The sequence below is a fragment of the Triticum dicoccoides genome, chromosome 7B (assembly GCF_002162155.2).
Source record: "Triticum dicoccoides isolate Atlit2015 ecotype Zavitan chromosome 7B, WEW_v2.0, whole genome shotgun sequence".
NCBI classification, from domain to species: domain Eukaryota; kingdom Viridiplantae; phylum Streptophyta; class Magnoliopsida; order Poales; family Poaceae; genus Triticum; species Triticum dicoccoides.
In genome coordinates this window covers 149935898-149954370 of record NC_041393.1, presented here as the reverse complement: position 1 = coordinate 149954370, position 18473 = coordinate 149935898, and the positions used below count along the sequence as shown (strand labels likewise).

Genomic DNA, 18473 nt, shown 5'->3' with positions numbered 1-18473 from the left:
CTCTCCTATTTCCGGTCGACGGTTCGGTGTCTGATTCAGTAGTGCAAGATTGTTTGGGTGTGCAGCGTTTCCACAGTCACGTTCCTCCAACGCATGTGCTATGCTCGTGCATGTAAGTTTCACCAACGACCGACGGCCGCACTCATGTTGTGGTCATGGTAATGTTCTGGTTGTCGCTCCAGTTGATGATCTTTAGGTCATTCTTGCCCATCTAGAACGTACCATCTTCGACTTCTTATTGGATCATACCATTTTTTTACAATGTACCACTCGTGTCATCTTCGACATTATAATCTCTTTCTTGTCGACGAATTACATGCGGCTCCCCTGCATGGTTCGCCGAGAATTTGCGCATAGGCCCGCAAAAAACCGCACAAGGCCGTGCCATCCAATTAGATCAAAGTCGAGGGTGGCCGGAGCAAGAAGACCCTCGCACGCACACACGTTGCCCCGGCCAATCGCAGCTCACGCGCCCCTCGCACCTCTCTCGCCATCACCTAACCTAACCATGGTTTGCTCAGGGCTTTAAATTAACCCCCTCCATTACACATCTCCCCTGTCCCTCTCCCTCTCGCAACCCCCCACAGCCCCTCGCAAGCTCTCGCGCACTCTCGCTCGCTCACTCAGGCACGAGAGAGCGAGGGAAGAAGGGGGGCAAGAACTCGAGACCCGGGAGGCGGAGGCGGAGGAGTGCCGTGCCGGGGAGTGGGAGGTGCCGGTCCCTCGCCGGACGCCGGACGAAAGAGGCGGCTGCGCCGCACCTGCCAGATCTGCGGCCCCGCCGGCGGCGGGCCGCCATTTCTGGGTGTCCGCATTGGTTCAGGTACGGACAAAGCCTCATTCCCCCCTTCGTGTTGGTGCTCGTTCCGCCGGTAGAATCCATGGCCTTCGCTGCTCCGATGTCCCTCTTTCTCAGTGGAGAGAGCAGAAGGGCCGGCGTTTTTGGTAGGAAAAAAAAAACGGTGCTTCGTCGCCAAGGAATGGAGCGTGGCTTCGTTCTGGTAGCTTCTGGAGCAATAATTATTCCTTTTTTAGGATTCTCCAGGCTTTCAGCTGGGCCGGGCGCATTAATGCCTTTCCTTACGCGTAGCTCATGTCATCAACCGCTAGATTGCCTGACGATTGTGTAGCTCGCTCCCGCAGCATCTGATCTACCGTGCCTGAGCGAAGCTTGTACTCGCGCAGCTTCCCTAGTGCGGATTCAGCTTGAAAGCTCCAAGATTTCTGTCATTAAAAAAAAGGCCTTTGAGGCTTTGACAACTGCATCTGAATTTTTACTGACTCCGTCGAGATGAAATGTAATAGCCGTTAGATACATGGGGAAGCAAATCGCACGATTGTCGAATCAAGAGGTGATTAAGCTGCTGGCCCGGATTCCGGACTGAATCGTGGGGCTTTGGGTCTGTTTGCCACATGGAAAGTTTAAGAGATTTCCCTGTCTCATCAGTGATCAGTCTACAGAGATTTTGGGTAAGAAAAGGACAAATGCTATTGATGGGGGAGTGAACGGGGGACAGCACGAATCTCTGAATGAAACTGAAATAAAAATGCATCTATGTTCAACGAACATATCATATCTTCTGTACGAGGCTTAAAAAAAAGCTAGTAGTCAAAGATGGGAAGTGGTAGCCCACTCCTTATGTATACCAACTGTCTGTAAAATATGGAAATGCTAACTCAAATCATGCGATGTGTTTTGGTTTATATTCATTAACTGGGTAGTTGAGTTTACCATGAGAATTACCTATCTTCCATTTTATATACATTACAGAGCAAGAATCGGTAGTTTGGAAGTTGAATGAAGAACTAATATTTCTCGTTTTGAATTTGATACTTGTTGCAGTTGTTTCCAACTTGAGAAAAAGATAATAACCTCTGATTGCTCTTTCTGTTTTTGCAGGATCTTATTATCCAAAGGTTGGGCTCATCGGGTTTCGTAACAGCTTCCCACTCAAGCTTTCTGTTGCTTTCTATCTAACGTGGAAGATGGCGTCCGTTGCCTGATGATTGCTACCGTGACACCTTTCTCGCACTCTAGCACCGCGTCATCTGCAGAATTTGAAAGGCGCAAGAGAGCAATTCCTTTGTTGTCTGCCATGTCTCGCAACTTGAAGAACCCTGTCCAGACCCAGATGGCAGTTTCAGCCTTGAGCAGCTCTCTGATCGGTGATTATCCTAGCAAAACTAGAAGCGAGGGGAGGGCTGTTGGATGGAAACGTGTTTTTGTCCAGACTGACACTGGTTTTGTACTGCCTGTTCAACTGGATCGTGGTGACAGTGTACACACAGTCAAAAGAAAGCTGCAGGTGGCCCTCAATGTTCCTACTGAGGAGAGTTCTCTGACGCTCGGTGATCATGTCCTCAAGAATGATCTCAGCAGCATCCGAAATGATTCACCACTGCTCCTGACCAAGACCTTCATGCATCGGAGTTCCTCCAGCCCATGCCTGTCTCCTACAAGCAAGGATCTCCAGCAGCAAAGGGATAGGGGTGGTCCAATTGAAGTTTTAGTGTGTCCAACCCGCTGCATTCAGGCAAAGCAGCTTGTTAAGGATGTTGCTAGGGCCATAAGAAACGGTGTGGATCCAAAACTTGTCAATAGTGGGCTTGGTGGTGCCTACTATTTCAAGAACAGTAAAGGTGAGAATGCTGCCATTGTGAAGCCAAATGATGAGGAGCCGTTTGCACCCAACAATCCAAAAGGTTTTACTGGGAGAGCCCTTGGGCAGCCAGGCCTCAAAAGATCAGTTCGAGTTGGTGAGACCGGTTTTAGAGAGGTTGCTGCATACCTTCTGGACTATGATAACTTTGCTAATGTCCCCCCGACAGTTCTTGTTAAGATTTCACATCCTGTATTTAATGTGAATGAAGGCGTCGGCTCTACCAACAAGAAGGCTTCTGTGGGTGATCCGCGAACTGTCAGCAAGATTGCCTCATTTCAGCAGTTCGCTCCTCATGATTTTGATGCTAGTGACCTTGGCACTTCAAGCTTCCCTGTAGCTGCTATTCACAGGATTGGTATTCTTGACATCCGAATCTTCAACACTGATAGACATGCTGGAAATCTTCTGGTAAGAAAGGTGACAGGAGCCGATCAATTCGGCAATCAGACTGAGCTGATTCCTATTGACCATGGTCTCTGCCTGCCAGAGTGTTTAGAGGATCCTTATTTTGAATGGATTCACTGGCCGCAGGCGTCAATCCCATTCTCTGAGGATGAGCTTGAGTACATAGGGAAACTTGATCCAGTGAAAGATGCTGAGATGCTTCGCATGGAGCTGCCTATGATCCGGGAAGCATGCCTCCGAGTGCTAGTCCTCTCAACCATATTTCTGAAAGAAGGCACATTATTTGGTCTTTGCCTTGCGGAGATTGGTGAGATGATGAGCAGGGAATTTAACGGGATGGATGATCAGCCAAGTCAGCTAGAGGTTGTCTGCATGGAGGCAAGGAGGCTAGCAACTGAACGAGAAGAATGTTCCACAGAACATGATTCTGCAGATGAAGATGTGACCCAATTTGAACTTGACTGTGAAGATCATGAAATGCCAAAAACACCACCAGCCTACCATTTTGAATTTAAGGGGGGAAGCTCCAGAAACCCGCTGTCTAAATTGGAAGAGGCCATTGAAGAAGAGGAAGATGACATTCAGGAGGAGGAAGAAAGCAATGCAGAAAAGTTAGCTTGCCCCAAGCCTGTCAATAAGTGGCTTCCTAATATTTCCAAGCTATCAACCTCACTGAGCAGTGTCAGTCTCATGGACAAAAGCCAGCGTCAGGTGCCTGCTATTCCGAAGGGTGCGGATTCTGTGAAAACCTCTGAAAACAGCCAAGTTGGCAACTGGAGGACCGCGAATGAGCAGCTCCCAACAAGCGCAAGCTTTGTGAAGCTGGCCGACATGGGTGTGGATACATGGGGCCTGTTCCTTGAGAAGTTCCAGGAGCTGCTCCCTGGCGCATTCCGCGCGCACAAGCTTGGCGCCACCGGGCAGAGGGGGAGGCTGAGGATGGGTACTTCTTGTCAGTTTTGAGTTAGTGCAGGAGTAGAGAAGTCAGTTTGGCTGCTGCTGTTTGCTGTGGCTTCCTGTAGGTGTCAAGGTATGCGGTCGGTCGTCGAATAAAGCCATCCTTTACAATAGGGTTCGAGCGTTGAATATGCCTGCTTCAGAGGTCCATGTTCAGATGATGGCCTTTCCTGTACATAGTTTTCCTTCTTTTTTTTTTCTTTTTTCTTTTCTAGCTAGTTGCCTGGAGGAGGTTGGGATGTGATGTCTGCCCAGTTCTTGGCCACCCAATTCCTCCATGCATGATATGCATTCAAAGGTGCCGTTCAAATAAAATAGACATGCAAGAAAAAGTTTCTGGTGTGGTAATTAAACATTGTCCAGATTTCAGAGTAATGTTATATTTCAACTTGAAAGGTTTTTATTGTGCTGTCAGTTGTCATTGTTCTCATGTCATTTATATATACTGTACCTGTTGTCACAGATGTTTCAGTGGTGTGTACCTTGCACTCTATTATTGATGCAGTTAAACTCTTCTGTCTCTGCTAGGTTATGCTGCTGTGATATTTATTGTCTAGTTCATGCAGCAACATTATGAACATAAGGTCAGCATGCAGTTTAATGTCCCCTTCATCGATTTACACTTTCTAGCATTTGTTACTAGAGTGTTCATATTACCAATTTGCCAGTCTATCAATTGAGAGACGGTCATCCTGCCAAACTCTACCTTCTGGATTATTTACATCTATTCCAACCCAAGTTAGACACCTTCAAAGGCCAAAACTAACTGATGATTTCATCAAATAGCAAGGAGGGACTTCAGGCTCCTACCGGCGTGAGTTCTTTCATGCCGGCGAGATCGCTGAGCTCCACGTGCTGGTACTCTATCCTCCTTAGCACGGTCCTGGTCTCGCTCCTCGGCAAAGTCATCTGCCGCTGCCTTAGCCTTGAAATGGCCTGGGTGACCTCTGATATCCATGGCCGCTTCCTTGGGCTCCTGTTGATGCACCGGTAGGCGACATCGGCAAGGACCCTTGCCTCTTCCGGAATGCTCCCACCAAGGAGGTTCTTGTCGAGTATCTCATCCCAGTCCACCTTTCCTTCCCCTCCAATCGCTGCCTAAAAAGGAGAGGTGCGTAATGCTCACTGACTGAAATCTTGTCAGAAAATACTGTAAGAATGCCTGAAATCACTTACTAGGTCAATGTACTCCATTAAGCCTTGTTGTGGATTTATGGCTGTTATGAGTTCAAAAAGTATTATGCCGAAACTGTAAACATCGCTCTTCTTTGTGAACTTGTTGGTGGACATGTAATCAGGGTCCATATACCCATAGGTGCCCTTGAGACCTGACTTACTTCCATCAAATACTTCCTCCTTTGATAGACCAAAGTCTGCAACCTGCATGCACCAAGTAAAACAAACAGAGCACATTAGCATAGTTATTTTCAAGCAAACAATTTTCTGCCATGGAACTGATACCATTATTTTAGTTGCATGCGTCTTCCATCAGAAATATCTTTAGCAGGTTCAGTTGATCACTGAACTGCAGACACATCGTGGTGAGACAGTATTGGTTCAGCTAAACAACTTGCATCCAACAGGAGCAGGTTAGTTTATTACTAATGAACTCGTGATAGAGACAATACTGGTTAGCTAAACCATCAGCATTAGCAGGTTCAGTTGATCACTGAACTGCAGACTCATCATGACACAGTAGTACTGGTTTAGCTAAGGTGGCAGCATAATAACACCTAAAAGTACACATAAAGAACAAAAGGCATTTGCAATGATCAGCATAAATACTCCATCATAAATTGCCTAACCTTGGCCCTCATTGATTCGTCCAAGAGTATATTAGCAGACTTTAGGTCTCGGTGAATAACAGGCGGGACAGCCTGCACACATAGTCGTAGCTTTGATCAATTGCAAGATCAGGTCATTAACAATGGAGGTACGTGTTTAATAGCCATCAACTGTACCCCTTCATGCAGGTACTCAATCCCATGAGAGACATCGTGAGCTATTTGTAGCCTCTCTTGCCAGCTCAAACTCCGTTTATTATCACCTAACAGGACGTGGTATGAAAATAATTAGAGAGAGAGAGAGAGATTTCTTGATTCACTGCAACATTTTAGTTTATTCCCCTTCCCAATGCATGCCATGCTACATGCCAAGTGCAGAATTACTACACAGATGGTTTTGTTCCTTTTCATGTTTCATCACCGAAAAGTAGAGGAATTGTCTCCCTTACCATACAAAAGGGTCGCCAAATTCCCGTTGCTCATGTACTCGTACATCAGAATGTGTTGGCCTTTTTCCACGCAATATCCAACCAAATTGACAAGATTTCTATGATGCAGCCGGCTAAGCAAAATTACCTGCAAATGAAGGCGTGATCATGATTATAGCTCAGTTTATCAGAGTCAAATGCTTCACTACCAACTACTACTCAACATGGACTAAAGATATTGCAAGTTGCACTGCCTTTACCCGCACCATGTGTCATCACTCAAGAACATAATTACATGCTGACTATCTACTACCAAAAAGAGACGGCCAATAACTTTGCACAACCAAAATTAAGATATGCCAATTCTTGGTGCCAAATCAACTGGAAGCCAAATTTTTGTTAGCTTGCCTCAGTTTTGGGTTGCAGACAGTTGGAGCAAAACCCAGCTGGCTATGATACATGATCTATGGATCTCCAAATCAAGTGATCGCCGGGACTGACCAGAAAAGTCACCTTACCTCTGTCTGGAACTCTCTTTCCCCTTGCGTAGAATCGCTCGCGAGAACCTTTACAGCCACGACTTCACCGGTAGCCATTACAGCCTTGTACACAGGACCAAACGACCCTTGCCCCAGAATCGTGGTGAAGTTGTTGGTAGCCTTCTGCAGATCCCTGAGCAACCAACCAACAGCAGTCACTCACATGGAGCAATCAGAAAATGTTACTCTGTTTTTTATTTTTTGGCTACTCACACCAACACCAGCATTCACGGTATGCATCATGGTATGAGTTTCATATGGGCTGATAGCTTCTGTAACTGGAATCACAGCAATGAAACGAAAACGGCACGAGGATTGCAATGGAGGAGTAGTTGCCATACATACTTGTAGTGGTACTTGGGGATCCCGGAGACGGACAGGGGCTGGTCCCTGCCGTTGGTGGCGCCCCGCCAGCCCCAGAAGGCGACGCGCTTCCCCGGCGGCAGCGGGTTGTGGCCCCAGTCGGCGACGCCCTCGGAGACAACGGAGATGGAGACGCTGGAGTCGAGGCTCGCGGTGGAGCCGTTGGCCCGCAGCGTGGCCGTGGAGGACTCGAGCGACCGCGTCCGCGTCCGCGCCACGACGCTGGCCCGCCGCCGGTACATCCAGATGGCCAGGAACACGCACGCCGCCGCGAGCACCGCCGCGCCCACGCCGGCGGCGACCACGATGGCCACGACCTTCGCCCTATCCGCCATTCCCGTGCCTTCGCGCGGGGTCCAAGACCATGCCGGTGCGAGACGAACCCGGCGCAGGCGCAGAGCGGCGACCGCGTCGGCGCGCACTCTCCAGGCTCCTCCCGCTCCTCCTCCTGCCACGGAGCAGCAGCACAGCAGCACGCGTCAACAAGCAATCTCGAAGACTCGAACCCGAAATCCTCGCGGCGCGGCGTACGGACGCGTCAAGACGCGTCAGAACAAGCACTCCCGCGCCAGAATTCCGCGGCGCGGCGCGCCATGAAGGCAACCCCGCGTCGGAATTCGGTGATCGGGCCGCCCGAAATAAAAGCGATCTGTCCAAAAAGCCGGGCGGGAGGCGTGCATCATACCTCAGCGCCTTGCGCGCGAAGCTTCCGGCCTGCCCCCGCGCGCTTCGAGGCACGGGGAGGATCGGCGGAGACGACGACGCGAGAGAGAGAGAGAGAGAGGTCTCCTCCTTCCTTCCTGCCCGTGCTCCGGCTGTTGCTTTCGCCGCGCGGGTTCGGGAGAGGGAGAGGGGAGGCGGAGGAGAGAGGAGGAATTCAGAGCCGGTGGGCGCGTGGAAAAGGCGGCTGCGTGTTTTGGAGGTGGACGCAGTCCAAGCGCTTCATCACAGGACAAGACTGAGAGTAATTAATGTCTGCGTACTGTGCATTTTTTTGTTTGGGGACGAAATTAATTATAGTAATTTATTAGTAATATCCGTCTCTATCTCTCTCTCGCTCGCTTCCTCTTTGATCTTTTCCTGAATATATTTTTCTCTTCTTTTTGTTTCTGATGAAGATGGAGGCAGAGCAGTTGGTGGTTTGATGGGAGCCGCCGGTCATGTGCGAATGGATCCCGTAGGAGACACCGTCTCGGCGTGAATATAATACAGGAACTTTCGGTGGGGCCCGCCTGTCGGCGACTTGTGCAGACGCTTAGATGCGTATCTTTGTAGGCTCCGGTGTGTACACTGAATGCGCTTAAACGTTAACCAGGTTTTTTTTTTTACTTCGGTTAGGGAAAAATAACTGACGTAACAGCTCCGTCGGCATACACCTGTGGCACTTCTCTTTTTCAAGGAAAAGGGAAGTTTTATTTCAAAATAATAGGGTTAGAATCTAGAGGCAACAATTCCTCAATACACTTGTGGCACTTCCTGCGCACACTGAGAATCTAGAATCAATATTATGTCGGAATAACCTAACAATATAACAATGAGAAGTATATCCCACATAATATTGATTTAATGGTTACTCGATGGATGAAGAACAAAACTATCATCCGTAACTCCAATGAGGCTTTTACAAAAAAAGCAAATAAGCTTCTCTAAAGCAATGCATATGCGTTAAATATGCTTGCTTAACCGATAACATATTTGTATATTTTATCTTGAAGGCAAACATATTTGTATTTTGGACATTTTGCATGGCTTGTCAATCTTAAAATGTGTGATATATGTGGCTCCAACCTCCTTTTCTAAGAAAAATGTATGATATGTATGGCTTCAATTTCACAAAATATTCCTTAATGGGGCTCAACGTTCCCGCCAAAAGAAAAGAAGAAGAAAAGCCAGGACTCAGCCAAATTTAAGCCTGTCATACTATGGAAATGCCTTTATCACAATTTTCTTTAAATGTGTTGCCAATTAAAAAATAATAGTAACTTGTGTATGTGTGACAAGTCAATGTTAGAGACGTCTGGAGAGGGACATAATTTGGAAATAACGACGGAAATCACAGGACTGTCACTGTATCACATTTGTCACTCCGGTAGGTAATTTGGACAAAAGGGAAATCACAAGGCTGTCACTGCATCACATTCGTCACTCCCGTAGATAGTTTGAAAAAGGAAACATCATCACAAGACTGTCACTGTATCACATTCGTCGATCCGGTCAGGCAGCTAGGGAGGGAGAAATGAAGACCAATGGCAAGGCAAAAATGCTCGGATCCGCTGGTCGCTGCGGCTACCGGTCAAAGGAATTTAGCATGGACGGATCTGATTAGCGAGAGAAATCCTCGCCCAGTGTCGTCCGATTCTTCCAACTGCCACCTTCCGGACGGCAGCGCGCCTCGTCTCGTCTCATCTCATCTCATCTCTCTGCTTTGAGCGTAACGCCTGCCTTGTCCGGTGGTCAGTGGTGGCGACCGCCAGCGCCGTTTCGGCCTCTGCTTAGATCCTTCTTCCGACCTCGTCTGCGAGGAAAATTACTCTCAATGTCCTTTCGAAGTCTTGGTGTTGACGTTCTGTTTTTAACTGATGATGATGCCGTCGGTTGTGTCTTGCGTGCCTGTTGTTACAGTCCTGGCCGTCCTTTTCTGAACTTTGTCGATGCGCTTTTACAAGGTGGAAAACAAAACTTTGCTTGGATGGTTATAAAAAGACCGCGGGTAAAGGGCCTCTAGCTTAACACAAAAATTACACTCATATTGGGAACTGAATTGTGGAACCAAGAGGCAGAAATTCAAATGCGTCTGATCCGGGTCAAGCCTAAATGGATTTTGTGTGTTCTCGTAGAGAAATAGTTGAAAATTTTCTTTCGTGATTAACGAATAGACAAATGCCAACTTAGCTTTTTAAAAATCCATTAAATATGTTCTGCCAAACCAACCTAGAGCTGCTTACCTCACATTCCCTTCATTCGTGCAAATAGAAACAATGCAAGTTGCATTCCAGCTTGTATAAATCATTTGGGTAAAGCATTGGACCTAACAATCATAATCTTGGAAAGTTTCAGTAATGCCTCTCCTCAGGGAAAGACTTTAGGAGGTCAAGCAACCAATAGCAGCTAGTGACACTTAAATACGCAAAATTTGCGACGAACAATTACGGTACAACCCCCAGCTGGGTTTCCCTCCTTGGGAGACTTTTTGTCCAGCAAGCCATTAACAGCCAGCGTTCACAAATCCGGGCATGTGAGACCAGTTCCGTGCTCCAGGCGCACCAACCATTGCCTCATATAAACCAGCAACCATTGTTTCAAGTACTATGTTTCTTTTGTTATTATTCTTGGTTGAAACACATTCAAGTACTATGTTCCTTGTCATGGACTAGGCCTAGCAACCACTACACAGCTAGGAAACCCCAAAAAACGCCACAGAAATGTACATACAACATCTGTCTATGCACTAGCTAAAACAAAAGAATTTTTCCTCACACAACTGCAAAAGACAATTTGAGACACTGTCTAAACCCTAGCGAGAGGCAGCAGTTTGATCCATCTGCTTGCTGGCCAACACCGAACTGATGGCTTGCTTCACGAAACCATGCAAGCATTCCTTGCAGGTGTTGGCTATCGCTGACGGTTTGGAAGCTCCGGTTCTGCAGCTGTGCTTGCAAACCGGTTTGGGGAGCGCCAGGGCTACTGATGGAGTATGCTCCAGTCCGTAGGAAGCCAACACGGTGTGTGTTGCTGCTCGAGCAACCTCCTTGAATCTGTCGGAACCTGGATCACAAGCAAGTTTTAACAGATCAGACATGTAAATAAAACAAGGTTCTGTTGCTGAAAGGGCTGAAAGGAAAAATACATACCGTAGGTTTTGTCTGTCTTGAGTAGCTTCAACTCAAGCATGGCCAAGCATGATATTTCACTTTTTGCAAGTTTACCGCTCTTCCTGGGTTTCTTGGATCCTTGATCATCACGTGTTCCAGAACGATGTTTTCTCTTGGATCCATCACGGTCTGGCCCAGAACTTTTTCTAACTTCAACTGTTGCTGCCACGGTACCAATTTCATTGGATGTTGTGGCACAAACGGCTGAAGGTTCCTCAGGGTTTACCCTCAGTTTTTTGGATCCTTGATCATCACGCGTTCCAGAACGATGTTTTCTCTTGGACTCACCACGGTCTGGTCCAGAACTTTTTCTAACTTCAACTGTTGGTGCCACGGTACCAATTTCATTGGATGCTGCAGCACGAACGCCTGAAGGTTCCTCAGGGTTTACCTTTGCACCAGATTGGCTCCCAGCGCTCAACACGATTTGTAGCGGAGAGATCACCGTGGGACGACCGGATGATAGACTGTTTGCAGATGGATGCAGCGCATCCGTTTTAGGTTTCCCTGATCCAAGCGGGCCACGCACAGATTCCAATGTTTGATCAACATGTTGTCTGTGGCTTGATGAGGCAACTTTACCGCCACACGAAGATTCTGGTCTCTGATCAACATGTTGACTATGGCTTGACGGGGCAACTTTACCATTTGGACTTTCCTGATTTGTCATTCTGCTCTGGAATGAACCCATCCTTTCACGAACTAATACATGGCGATTCCCAGGCAAGTCGCAGTGCCCTACAACATCCTTCCGGGGCAGTATATTATCATTTTTTGCACCACGTTCAAAGTTCATAGTGTCTCTCTGTGTCACGGTAGGAGAAAGTCTCTGCTTCTTCTGTCCTAAGATTGTATCAATCGGGCTGAATGAAGTTGACCTGTTTCCCATAGAGAATCGAGGAGTGCAGTCTAGGGAGGAAGGCCCGTCACATTTCTTCCTTCCACCAGCAGACTTTGCAATTTCCAACATTTTCCATGCCTTATTGACATGACGGGTCTCCTTAGGCGGAGGTGCCACAGACTGCTGATGCTCTTTAACAGAAGAACTACCACTATTGTTGTGTAAATGTGTGGCAAATCCTGCAGAACCTGCACGGAGAGCAGGCCAGTTCTCACGCAGCAGCATTATACGGTTACTAAGATTGCGAGAATTACGAAATGTTCTAGCTCTCTCAGTTCCAAAGCGAGCATGGGCATGCAACACTGCACGACCAGTGCCTCGCCCTTGAGGAGATTCATGAGAAGAAGATCCATCAGAAGAAGTACCCTGTGATGGCAAACCATTGGCATTTCTATCAGGTCTAGTGCTCCGCGTATTAGTCCTACGCACTGGATTTATTTCGTAATCCTCATCCACAATGTCATAAACAGAAGGAACTGGGAAAGACCCACTGCTTTGTGCATTTGTCCCATGCACTGGAATTGTCCCGTAATCTTCATCCACATTATCATAAATAGACGGAACTGGGATAGGCCCACTGCTCCTCGTATTTGTGCGGCGCAGTGAACTCAAAGAGTACCTCCCATCCACAATATCCGAAACGGAAGGTTCTGTAACTGGCTGAACAGTTGGAACTTCAATGGTAGTCCCACTGCTCCTCATATTTGTGCGGCGCAGTGAACTCAAAGAGTAACCCTCATCCACAATATCCGAAACGGAAGGTTCTGTAACCGGCTCAGCAGTTGGAACTTCAATGGTAGTCCCACTGCTCCTCGTATTTGTGCGGCGCACTGAACTCAGAGAGGAACCCTCCTCCACAATATCAGAAGCGGAAGGTTCTGTAACTGGCTCAGCAGTTGGAACTTCAATGGTGATTTCAATTTCACCCTGATCACTAGACCCACCATCCTCGATCTGACACCTCGAGTGCTCCTCCTTGGATGTTTCACAGTCCTTGCAGAACCAGTCTCCCTCTGGCACAGTGGTCCCTAGCCCCACGCAGTACGTGTGTGAAGCCGCATCACACAGCTCGCAGAGGAGCAGCAGGTCCTCATCACTGGAGCAGTTACACACGCTGCAGCCGCTGTTCACGTAAGGATCAGTGCTCACCACGCTACTCACATTGCCTCGAGGATGGTATACCTGTTCAACCAACACAGCACATCAGTTATGCTAAGAATTCAAAGGGTCCTAACAACAGAATATAATCATTGCAACTTACTAAATACTACCACCTCCTTTCGGGTTACAAGGCCCACACGCATTTTGAGGCCAACTATAACCATTTATTTGACTGACTAACAAATGTTAATTATATGCCATAATTTTTTTATCATTGAATTCGCATGTGAAAGAAGTTTCTGATAGTATAATGATACACAACTCATATATTATTGGTCCAATTGATGGTCAAAATAAATGCGGGCCTTGTAAACCTAAAATGAGGGAGTAATAGAGTTACCAATAAATTGCTCGCACTGCGGTGCAAGAACTAACATTTGTAAGTGCATTTACAAAGGCGTGACATCAACTGACTCTACATCTTGACACATAGGAACTGCCAGTGCCAATGAGAGAGGAGAGAGAATAAAACCGACTAAAAATAACAACTAGCAAAGTGTATGTGTGTTGCACCAGATCCAAAGTAAATAAATATGTGCTCACAAACCTAAAAAACAATTCGATAGTTTATACCACTCAAACTTCTTATGCTTCATCCTGATTCAGGCTGTATAACGTTATAAATATGTTGGGTTTCACTCCAGTTTTAGGCCCAGTTCTTTTGAGCAGATTAAGGAGAATCTTGGTCCTGAAAATCCCAAGCGAAAAGAACTCGATTGAACTTTCAAAATCTAACCGGATTCTTCAGAATCCTAGTGCAATCCCAAAATCCCAAAATACCTGGTTTCTCCCACAATCTCAGGATTCTGGCAAGTCCCATCAAAGAAAACGCTTGGAGTTAATAGAGTGCCCCTATTGTAGCAGGTTATTACGGCAAAACTGCCACCGAGCCACCCACGACCGATGCCGATCTGTTCGCATCGCGTGACCTCGAGCAGGGCCGCCCTCTAAGATTCCAGCGCCGCCGCCCGCCCCAGTTCGCCGTCCCGGACCACGCAGCCGCCGGCGACGCCGGTCCGCACTCCCGCCGTAGTCCAGCTTCCTCTACGGGCCCTTTCCCCCTTTGCCCTCTGCCGCCACCTGGACACCCGGAAGCCGCCGTCGGGCCCCTCCGCACCGGCTACCGACGGCGCCTCCGTCCCAAAGCTGCAGCCGAACATCAACATCTCCTCCACTCCTCCACGGTGATCCATCCTCTCTCTCCCAACTCTCTATTCTTCTTTTTTTTAGCTATAAACTGGATAGATGCAAAAAAAACTGTTGCATAGATAGAGGAATCGATGTGTCAATTTGTTAGATGGATGGATAGATTGATTGTTCAATTTGTCACATGAATGGATGGATTGATTGTTCAATTTGTCACATGGATGGATGGATTGATTGTTTTATTTTGTTTGATGGATGGATTGTGCTAGAATTTTTTTTTTTGTTGATATTGTCAATACTACTGCATATTGGTACTATTGCCGGAACTTGGCTTTGGCTCACATTTGACAAGATATTGTTCGAAACAACAAAGTGTTAACAATTCATCAAACAGTTTCTGTCGAGGGGTACTACAGACATTTCGGCACACAACTCTTTCCAGAATCTCAAACTGGAATCTCAGAAAAGAACTCGACGCCAGATTCTGGGGGAAGCAGATTCTCGCAAAATTTTCTAGAATCTTGATTCTGCAGAATCACGGGTGAAAAGAACTGGGCCTTAGTCCTCTTACCTATTCCACTATACAACAATCCTCTCAATAGAAAAAGAAAAACACACCACCTACTTTTCAATTTTCAGCATAGACAAAAATGTGAAAAAGGCAGGGGAAGGCTCGGCAGCAGAGCCATGCTAGAGCAATTGAAGCGACCATGGGAGAGGCATTAGAAAATTTGAAGCGGGATCATAGTTCAAATTTTGAAATGACGGAGGACGATGATTGGAGGGAGAGGTGGCTAGAGGACGGCGACTGCAAAAAAAGATGGCGGATGGAGGACTCGTGAGGAAATGGTTGAGGGCTAATTTAATAAATGTCGTTCGATCCTTTTGGCAGACCCCTAGTATACAGATTAGATGGTAGGACACTAGAACCCTCTAGACAAGGTGCCGAGTTCGACTCTCTGCTGACCCAGTATTTTAATTCTGCCCTTTTTGGCAAAACATCCCACATGTGTAGAGAAGTGAACTCAGCACCAACTCGAACCTTTAGAAGTAGGAAAGATCATCTCAAGAGTCAACCCTATTGCCTTTGCGCGCTGTCGCATTCAATGCTAACCCGACGTGTAAAATCAGCTTGAGACGCACACCAAATATATAGGTTATTTTCAGTGTTCCCTCTAGATGACACAAAGAGGCCAAAGAATCGACGAGTGGCTTCACCTTTGCAGCAGTTACATGAATCCTTTATAAGGTTTTGCCCGTGCGGCTTAAAAAAAGTTTTCCTGATTCTTAGTTGCCTGAATCTTTTCATAAATCTCAGTACTGTGAACTTTGCCATTGTGGTGTCTGAAGCTGAAACATAGGAAGTGTACAATTACAGAAACACGTCATGAAATATTTGACAGTCTAACTTATCCATGGAGCGAGGCATCGACGGCGACGAAGATGGCTGGATATTTATCGCGCAACTGATACACAAGAGGATCATGGGGTTAAAAATGCTTCGGATTTGGCTACCTGGTTGCGCTCGGCGACGTTGACGATGCGCTCGGAGGGGAGGCGGCCGGGGACGGGCGGGCGGCGGATCGTGTGGAAGCGCGCCTTGCAGAAGGGGCAGCGCGACTCGACGCGCGCCCAGGCCATGATGCAGACGAAGCAGAAGTGGTGGGCGCAGCAGTCGAGCTCGCCCCGGATCGCCCGGCACGAGTCCGTGAAGCAGATGCCGCAGGGCACGCCCTCGGGCGCCAAGGCCACGGCCTCGGCCTCGGCGTCGTCGTCCATCCTTGCCTTGCCCTTGGACGCCGACGATGGGGGCGCGAGGCCGTCGCCGGCGGAGGAGGACATGAGGGCGAAGGGCGGTGGGTCGGTACGAGTGGGAGGCGCCGCGTTGGGTCCGGATCGAGTCGGATGTGTGGCTCGTCGGGCTGGGTTTCCGTTTCCTCGGTCGGAGCTTTGTTCCTGCGAAATTCTTTGGTGCTCGTATTTGGGCTCGGGAGTTAAATGGTGGACGGGAGATATGGGCTAACGAGGCCGAGTTCGTGTCGTTTGCAGAGAAGGGAAGGGGATTCGGTTTGGCACTTTTTTTTACAATAGATTTGGCTAGGCCCAATTTCTATTTGGCGCCTTAAGTACCATTTATAGGCTATTTTTCGGGCGGTTTTTCTTTCTGTTTTCCAGGACGGGTTTTTAGGTAGTTTTTTTCATGATTCTAAAAAAAGAAAGTTTTTTGTTCATTTTCACTCTTTTTTTCTTTTTGTTTTTCTTATGTATTTTATTTTTCTTTTTCATGAAATTTTTCTGTTGCATTGTGACCATGAGGTCACGAGTTCGAGTTCTGAAAACAGCCTCTTGCAGAAATGCAGGGAAATGAAGCGTACTATAGACCCAAAGTGGTCGGACCCTTTCCCAAACCCTATGCAGGCGAGAGCTACGTGCACCGGACTGCCCTTTTTCATGAACTTTTTCAAAACTCAAAGAATTTTTCCAAGTCTGTGGACCTTTTCAATTTCCGTGAACTTTTCTGCAAATTCGCAAACATTTTCCATTTTTTGTGATTTTTTTCCTCAAATTCGCTTTTTAATCTTAAATACGTGAACTTTTTCAAACACTTGTACATTTTTGTACATTTGTGAACTTATTTCCTCAAATTCATTAACTTTTTATCTTAATACATGAAATTTTTTCTCCACGAACTTTTTTCCAAATTCGTGTTTTCTTTAGCTGTGAATTTTTTTATAGTCGTGAACCTTTTTCAAATTCATGAAATAATTTTCAAATTAATAATTTTTTTTTTCAAAATTGTGAATTCTTACTCGTGAACATGTTTTTCAAATGTGTGAACTTTTAGCTAGCAATTTCTCCCCAAATTTCATTAACGTTTTCAGAATTTTACGAACTTTTTAAAATTTGTATGAATGCTTTAAAATTCATGAAGATTTCTGAATTCGCAAACTTCCTTATTTCGTACGAACCTTTTTCAATTCTTTTGAACTTTTCCCAAATTCACCAGTTTTTTCAAAAAAAATATTTTTACATTGTACATTTTCTTTCTAAAAATAATTTATACTGGGGTATATAATATATATTAATTGTTGTATTAAAAGAAGGGCCAAACAGTACTACTTCCTCAAAGCGGACAACAAAGTGAGCTCGGTCTAGTAGTTATTACGCCAATGTGTAGCTACGACCGTTGATATATAGGTGTGTGAGTCTGAATCCCACCTCACATAGAATTTGTCAACTCTTTTTCTTTGCATTTGATTTTTTAGCACGTTGCTGGACCAGCCCGTTACGTGTCGCGTGTGAGTGCCAGCAACCCTAACTGGCACTGACAGCGCCAAATAGGAGCTCTCTCGGCTTAGCACTTTCTCGTCTGATGGTGGCCTTCAGGTCCTAAATCAGAAGCTTTAACGGCCCAAAAGCCAGGTATGTGAGATAATGACGTCAGCACTAGGCGCCAACTGGCTGTAGGGAATGGAAAATCAGTCGGCCCAACCGTTAGATGTGATATGTGTACACCCTCAATCCATCGTGTATCTCTCCCCCGATGCAACAACACTCACGTGAAAGTTGCACCCTTCTCGCTGCACTCGTCGTCTGGCTCGCAATGGCCACCGCCGTCTCGTCGCTCCACTCGTAACATCACATAGCAGCAGCCTTCGGTCTCCCGTTCTCCACTTGCGGGAAGCCGTCGCCTCATCGCAACATTGCTCGCAAAAACATTTGTCGTTTCGCGTCCACCGTCAAAACATCATCATGTACACCACCTCAACAAACGCACTTGTCTTGCAACATTCAGTAGCCTCTCATCACGACCCACAGCTAGCACGCAATAGCGAGAGATGGTGGTGTCCACCGCTTTCAGCATCGCAGCGCCATGCAAGAACCCCCTACAACATCTTCGGCACCCCTTGTAGTAGGTTGCCTGCAGCACCTTCAGTGTCATGTCTCTTTTTTTTTGAAAGCAAAGACTGCTTTATTACTCAAAGACGTGGGCACTATCGCCCGATACAATCACAGCAAGTTCAGCTGGTACATTAACATCATACACATCAACACCTCCTAAGTTGGCATTTAAGCCTAACTTTGCTAAGCAGTGAGCCGCATGATTCACCTCACGTGGACAATGTGTGATTTTGCACAGTGAGAACCACAAGTTCCTCTGGACCTTGATATCTTCAATCAGCTACGCCTCCTTGGAGAAGTCTGGCTTTCTCCGGTTCAGCGCCTGCGCTACGAGCAACGCATCCATCTCAA

The 18473-nt window shown here is 46.9% G+C and overlaps 3 protein-coding genes across 3 annotated transcripts; 1 reads left to right on the top strand and 2 right to left on the bottom strand.

Moving 5' to 3' along the window:
• The first annotated feature begins 477 nt into the window (after nt 1-477).
• LOC119340661 (phosphatidylinositol 4-kinase gamma 5-like) lies at nt 478-4428 on the top strand. The gene is made up of 2 exons (XM_037612579.1): nt 478-823; nt 1901-4428. Exon 2 carries the CDS (start codon nt 2004-2006, stop codon nt 4029-4031), a length of 2028 nt encoding a protein of 675 aa, XP_037468476.1. The 5' UTR covers nt 478-823; nt 1901-2003; the 3' UTR covers nt 4032-4428.
• A 119-nt stretch (nt 4429-4547) lies between these two features.
• Nucleotides 4548-8048, bottom strand: LOC119340662 (calcium/calmodulin-regulated receptor-like kinase 2). The gene is made up of 8 exons (XM_037612580.1): nt 7825-8048; nt 7122-7587; nt 6756-6909; nt 6259-6385; nt 5987-6072; nt 5831-5902; nt 5202-5405; nt 4548-5123 (listed from the first exon to the last, which is right to left on the bottom strand). The coding sequence occupies exons 2-8, from the start codon at nt 7472-7474 to the stop codon at nt 4824-4826; spliced, it is 1296 nt and encodes a 431-aa protein (XP_037468477.1). The 5' UTR covers nt 7475-7587; nt 7825-8048; the 3' UTR covers nt 4548-4823.
• A 2350-nt stretch (nt 8049-10398) lies between these two features.
• On the bottom strand, nt 10399-16127 carry LOC119340177. Its single transcript, XM_037612078.1, has 3 exons — nt 15735-16127; nt 10991-13094; nt 10399-10904 (listed from the first exon to the last, which is right to left on the bottom strand). The coding sequence occupies exons 1-3, from the start codon at nt 16059-16061 to the stop codon at nt 10654-10656; spliced, it is 2682 nt and encodes an 893-aa protein (XP_037467975.1). The 5' UTR covers nt 16062-16127; the 3' UTR covers nt 10399-10653.
• Nucleotides 16128-18473: the final 2346 nt, after the last annotated feature.

Coding starts and splice junctions, on each gene's coding strand:
- LOC119340662 (XM_037612580.1), bottom strand. CDS start 7,474: ATGGCGGATAGGGCGAAGGTCGTGGCCATCGTGGTCGCCGCCGGCGTG. Junction 6,386..6,755: donor AAAGAGAGTTCCAGACAGAG/GTAAGGTGACTT, acceptor CTTCATTTGCAG/GTAATTTTGCTTAGCCGGCT. Junction 5,124..5,201: donor TAATGGAGTACATTGACCTA/GTAAGTGATTTC, acceptor TCTCCTTTTTAG/GCAGCGATTGGAGGGGAAGG.
- LOC119340177 (XM_037612078.1), bottom strand. CDS start 16,061: ATGTCCTCCTCCGCCGGCGACGGCCTCGCGCCCCCATCGTCGGCGTCC. Junction 13,095..15,734: donor ACGTCGCCGAGCGCAACCAG/GTAGCCAAATCC, acceptor TTGGTTGAACAG/GTATACCATCCTCGAGGCAA. Junction 10,905..10,990: donor CAAGACAGACAAAACCTACG/GTATGTATTTTT, acceptor CTTGTGATCCAG/GTTCCGACAGATTCAAGGAG.
- LOC119340661 (XM_037612579.1), top strand. CDS start 2,004: ATGATTGCTACCGTGACACCTTTCTCGCACTCTAGCACCGCGTCATCT.